This window comes from Borostomias antarcticus (genome assembly GCF_949987555.1).
Source record: "Borostomias antarcticus genome assembly, chromosome: 12".
In the NCBI taxonomy this organism is placed as follows: Eukaryota; Metazoa; Chordata; class Actinopteri; order Stomiiformes; family Stomiidae; genus Borostomias; species Borostomias antarcticus.
This window is the reverse complement of record NC_140245.1, coordinates 10,826,515-10,831,603: the sequence shown is the minus strand read 5'-3', so window position 1 is coordinate 10,831,603 and position 5,089 is coordinate 10,826,515. Positions and strand designations below refer to the sequence as shown.

The following is a 5,089-nucleotide window of genomic DNA, read 5'->3' as shown; positions in this document are numbered from 1 at the left end:
TGGTCTCCACAGCCATGGGCTGCATCACCTTCCTGGGCGTGGTGCTCTTCTGTTTCCTGTTGTTGTTCGTGTGGAGCCGGGGGCGGGGCCAGCGCAAGAACAACTTCACAGTGGAGTACTCCTTCCGGAAGGCCGAGGGCCCGGTGACGGGCGGGACCTCGGGAGGGGCCAGGAAGTTCAACATGAAGATGATATGAAACCACGCAGCCAGGGGTCACTCGGGGGAGGCATGAGCACGTCACCAAAACAAACGCACACAGCCAGCCGCTGACTCGCACAGAGATTATTTTAAAAGAATATGACCTCAAATATTTGTCCTACTACAGGCTTATTATTATAATAATTATGATTCAGATTGGGCAAGGGAAGAGCCATGACCTTCAAGACCACCTTGATCTCACTGCCTCTCACTGGTTTGATTCAGCTTGTGGTACCAATGTGTTTTAAAACGAAAACGAATACGATTTTAAAGAGCTATAATGTTATAATTTTAGCTGGATAAGAATGACAGAGGTTAACATTTTTAGAAATGTAGAGTTTAACATGATTGCTGTGCTGTGGGGTGTAGGTAGTTACGTCTTTCCCAGAGGAGGAAGTTACATCACAGGAAGTCTTCCAAGGATAGACATGGCTATCAACCAATCACAGCATCTATAGATTTGCTTTCCTAAAAGCCTGCCTTGCTGAAAATAATTGCAATAGCATGTAAAATAGCAATTAACAGTAAGTTGTACAGTAATAAGACTAGAGTATTGAATAAAAACAACCCCCGTGAAGCGATTTTGGATTTGATTTCTACAGTATCTCCACTTCTGCTATTTAAAACAGCATCCAGGCCATACAAGCCACAGCTGATGAGAGGAGGCTTGAGTTGAGACAAGGACTCCAGTCTGAGAAACAATGACCAAATCTGACCATATTCAAAACAGTCAAAAGTCACTGACAAAAAAGCAGTCTGTTGATTTACCTACATCTGTTTGGAAATGTATAAAAAACACATCAGATTGAATATTAAACTTAACCATTAAACCAATGGTCATCCTTGAAGGGAAGGAGAGGAAACTCAAATTGGGTTTTACCGTCCGACTGGTGTGTTTTTGCGACGAGGTTAGCTGTGTGAGTTTGGGACGAGCGCACTGGCCGAGCGTTGCAATGGCAGCCCGTCGTCCGGAGGGTTTGGTTAGGAAGCCAAGCCCACCGGCGACGGGCCGCCCGGTAACCATGACAACCAGCACGGCCCGGGGCAGGGGGGCCGGGGAGGAGGAGGAGAGAGGAGGATGAGGAGAGGGGGGGTGGGGGTGAAGGGGGGGGTTTCACCTTTAAGCTCCCCGCCACCTTCAAACACCCTCCATCGCCCTTTTATCCATTTACCCTCGGGGGAGAGGGGGAGGAGAGAGGGGGGGGTGTAGAACTGCATCCTTTTTCTCTCCAAAGCCCCCCCCCCCATTCTCTCACCTCCCCCCCCCCCCCCCCCCCCGGGCGGTGCTGGGGTCGGTATGACCTCCACAGGGCCGTCAGGGGGAGCGGCCTGGGGAGACACACCCCTCAGAGACTCACTCAGGACAGGGATGCAGCATAGCGCAGGGCTACACACACACACACACACACACACGCGCACACAGGCGCACGCACACGCACATACACACGCACACATACACACGCACCCCATTCTCACATAGATTCACACATTGAGAAAGCAGTGGAGGAGAACTCCACCCACTCTGACATACCAAGACTCTCACTCTCTCTCTCTCTCTCTCTCTCTCTCTCACACACACACACACACACACACACACACACACATACATTTGCACACATGGACAGGACCTATTCTCAGGACAAATGCAGAGTGACATGTAGGGCCGGTGTGATCGTACATGTGCACACAGCCACTGTTTACATTGTAACATTCCAGCAGTTCTGCATGTAGAATTATGAAGCCAAAATATATTTATCTCTAAAGCAACTATGTACAGATTTGATTCATAAAATTAGCATCCTACAAAGCCTTATAGCTTCTTAAAGAGTTATGGTACCATAGTTGTGATAGATGGAGAGGCATGACATACACACACACACACACACACACTCACACACACACACACACTCGCACACGCACCCAAACACACACACTTGTGTGCTGATTATTACATTTGGCATATTGCTAGTGATCATAATGATCATAGGGCCATCTGCTGTAGTTATCCTGGCACTGGGGGATACAGGCTGGCACACACACACATGCACACGCATACACACACGCACACACACGCGCATACGCACACACACACACACACACACACATCACAGCTCTATCACAGCTCTATCACAGCTCTATCCCAGCTGCTGATGGAGGCCACGCCTGCCTGCCTACTCTCCTCTCTCTGTCTCTGAGGCCCGTCGGCCAGTGTGCGAATGTCTCTGCCCCCCTAGCCCAGTGCGTCCCCCCTACCCCCACACCCCCCACACCCCCACTGGGTCCTCCTATGGGAGGGGCCCCTGGCTGGAGCCCACGATCAAACCTGTAAATGAAGTCGTGTTAACCCTACCCACGCCATGTGTTAGTGTAGTGGAGAGTACTGTGGTAATAATTCATGTTTAGTTTTCCTCCTTTTTGTGTTTGCTCAGTTGATGTTCTCTATGACCGTTAACCGTTAAAAATCCTCCGCCCTCACCCCGTCCATCTGTGTGAGATGTCCTGTTCTCAACACCGCCTCAGGACTGTGGTTGATATTGATCTGTGTGTGTGTGTGTGTGTGTCTGTGTGTGTGTGTGTGTGTGTGTGAGGGTGTGTGTGTGTGTCCAGTACCGTATGTACAGTATATGAACCACGAGCACATCGTATCTCAGACCTCTTTGCATGTGCGTGTGTGCATGCATGTGTGCGTGCGTGCATGTGTGCGTGCGTGCATGTGTGTGTGCGTGCGTGTGTGTGTGTGTGTATGCGTGTGTGTATGCGTGTGTGGCCTGGTCTTCTCTGAACTATCCAAAGAGAATGAGCTCCTTTCGAATCTGGAGCACTGGAACACAACTCACACGGTTCTCCAGTGGAACCAGAAACTCCTCTACTTTACTAGAACAAACTCATTCAAATTCTAATTCGTTCAGTGTGTTCCGACTGTGTGATGTTGAAAAGCCCAGGGCGCCGGTAATGATGTCTAGCATGAGATTATTAATGCTTAATGAGGCTGGGGGAGAATTGACGAGAGTACTGGCCTGGTTTTCACTCTCACAAGCCTGAAGTCTAACAGCACCATTTGGGCTCTTGTCGTTCTGGTGTTGAGAGCAGGACTAATCACCCCCTCTCTTTGACCAACCCTCTCGTTCTACCAACACCCTCTTATGTCTCGGTGCAGGGGATGTTTAGAGGACTGTGGAGGATGTTTAGAGGACTGTGGAGGATGTTTAGAGGACTGTGGAGGATGTTTAGAGGACTTTAGAGGATTTTTAGAGAACTGTCGAGGATGTGTCATGATTGTCGGTGGTGTTAACGGTGTTAGACGTTGATCACCAGTGTCAGAATAGCTGAAAGGGTTTGGTTTAAGTAATCTTCCTCCTCCCTCCCTTCCTTCCTTCCTTTCTGCTTGTTCCCTCCCTCCTTCCTTCCTTCCTTATACCTCCATCGCTCCTCATTTCATTCCCTGTCCTCGTTGTGTTCTCTGTTCACAGTAGCTAGGCTGGAGTGTGTATGGTTATGTGGTAGTAGACACGTATTTGTGCGATCAGTGATTCCATGACGTCGCATTCTGATTAGTTCGCTCCTCACCATGTGACCAACATGTGACCAACATGTGACCAGTCGCGGAGCAGTGACTGGTGCGACAGCAACAACAGATAGGAGTGACCCAGATTCCTCAGAACCAGTCTAACCCGTCTACCCCCCACCCCTGTCGTCGTACCCCAAACCGACGTCAACTCAGCGTGTTTGGAACTCTGGGACCTTTCTCTGGACTGTCGTAAACTTCCTTCCTTGTCTGAGTCTCACTTTAACTCACCGATGTAAACATACTGTATGGAGTATAGTACTGCAATAATGTGCTGGGAAGCGAGGCGGCACTGCTTTGAGACACGATCACATCTCCCCTCTGGGGCCTCATCACGCTCTTCAAGGAGAGGAACCGTCTCTGTGTGGGTTGATCATACTGTAATGTTATGCTGGTCAGGTTTAGTTGATGATACTGTAATGTTATGCCGGTCAGGTTTAGAGGTTTTGGCACCTGCATACATTACTGGGCCTGTTCAACCTTATGTGGTCCTTGACTGTGAGGGGAGCTAAGGTTGAGTTGTACTTCAAACAAAGAGCTATTTAAACTTAATTCACTCTGCCCCCCCACACACACACACACACACACCTAACCTGGCCAATGGATTTCTAAAATGTCTCAGTGTTTGCAGACACACACGCGCGCACCCACACACACACACACACACACACACACACACACACACACAGCCACAGAGGACTGACGAGAGAGATGATATCTGTGTTACATCTGGAGGAAGTCTTGAGAAAGTAGGCTGATTGCTCTCCTCCTCCCTCCTCCCTCCTGGCCTAGCTGTGCCGGAGTCTAGACGTCCTCTTTGTAGGCCAGCGGCAGCAGCGTGCATCTCTCCCTACTACGGGGAAACCCCGCGAGCCTCCCTCACCACCAGACAACAGAGACACACACGCAAGCCAGACACCACACACACAATTAAAAAGGCATCATTAGCGGTGACGACGCCTGAATAATTGAATTATTTTATCGAGTGGTTTCTGTTTCATTCCGAGGTTGGGAAAAGCGCCAGGGATCTGCCCTGGATGACGCTGGTGTTAAAACCCCTCCGGCCCACTTCTAAAGAACATCAAACGCCTTTTAATCCCCACTCTAATAATTCAGGCCAAGGTAAGTAGTACAGGCATTTTAACTGCTCTCCTCTCTGGGATAACATGGATTCCTGCTTCCCTCAGCCACGCCCACTTCCTCTCCGGCCTCCTGGTTCAGCCAGAGCTCTGATTGGCTCCCAGACTCCCAGCACTCTGATTGGCTCCCAGACCCTCAGCACCTCTTACTCTGATTATCTCTGAATTAGCCTGCTGAGGAGGCGG

At 49.8% G+C, this 5,089-nt stretch overlaps 1 protein-coding gene across 1 annotated transcript in view; it reads left to right on the top strand.

The window, feature by feature from the left end:
• LOC311315699 (leucine-rich repeat and immunoglobulin-like domain-containing nogo receptor-interacting protein 3) overlaps positions 1-197 on the top strand; it is a gene marked incomplete at both ends in the record, with an annotated part of 4,849 nt that extends 4,652 nt beyond the window's left edge. The window contains one exon of the mRNA XM_084446403.1: positions 1-197. This exon is cut by the window's left edge and continues 376 nt beyond it. Coding sequence (XP_084302529.1) covers positions 1-197 — 197 coding nt within the window.
• Between the last annotated feature and the right edge of the window lie 4,892 nt (positions 198-5,089).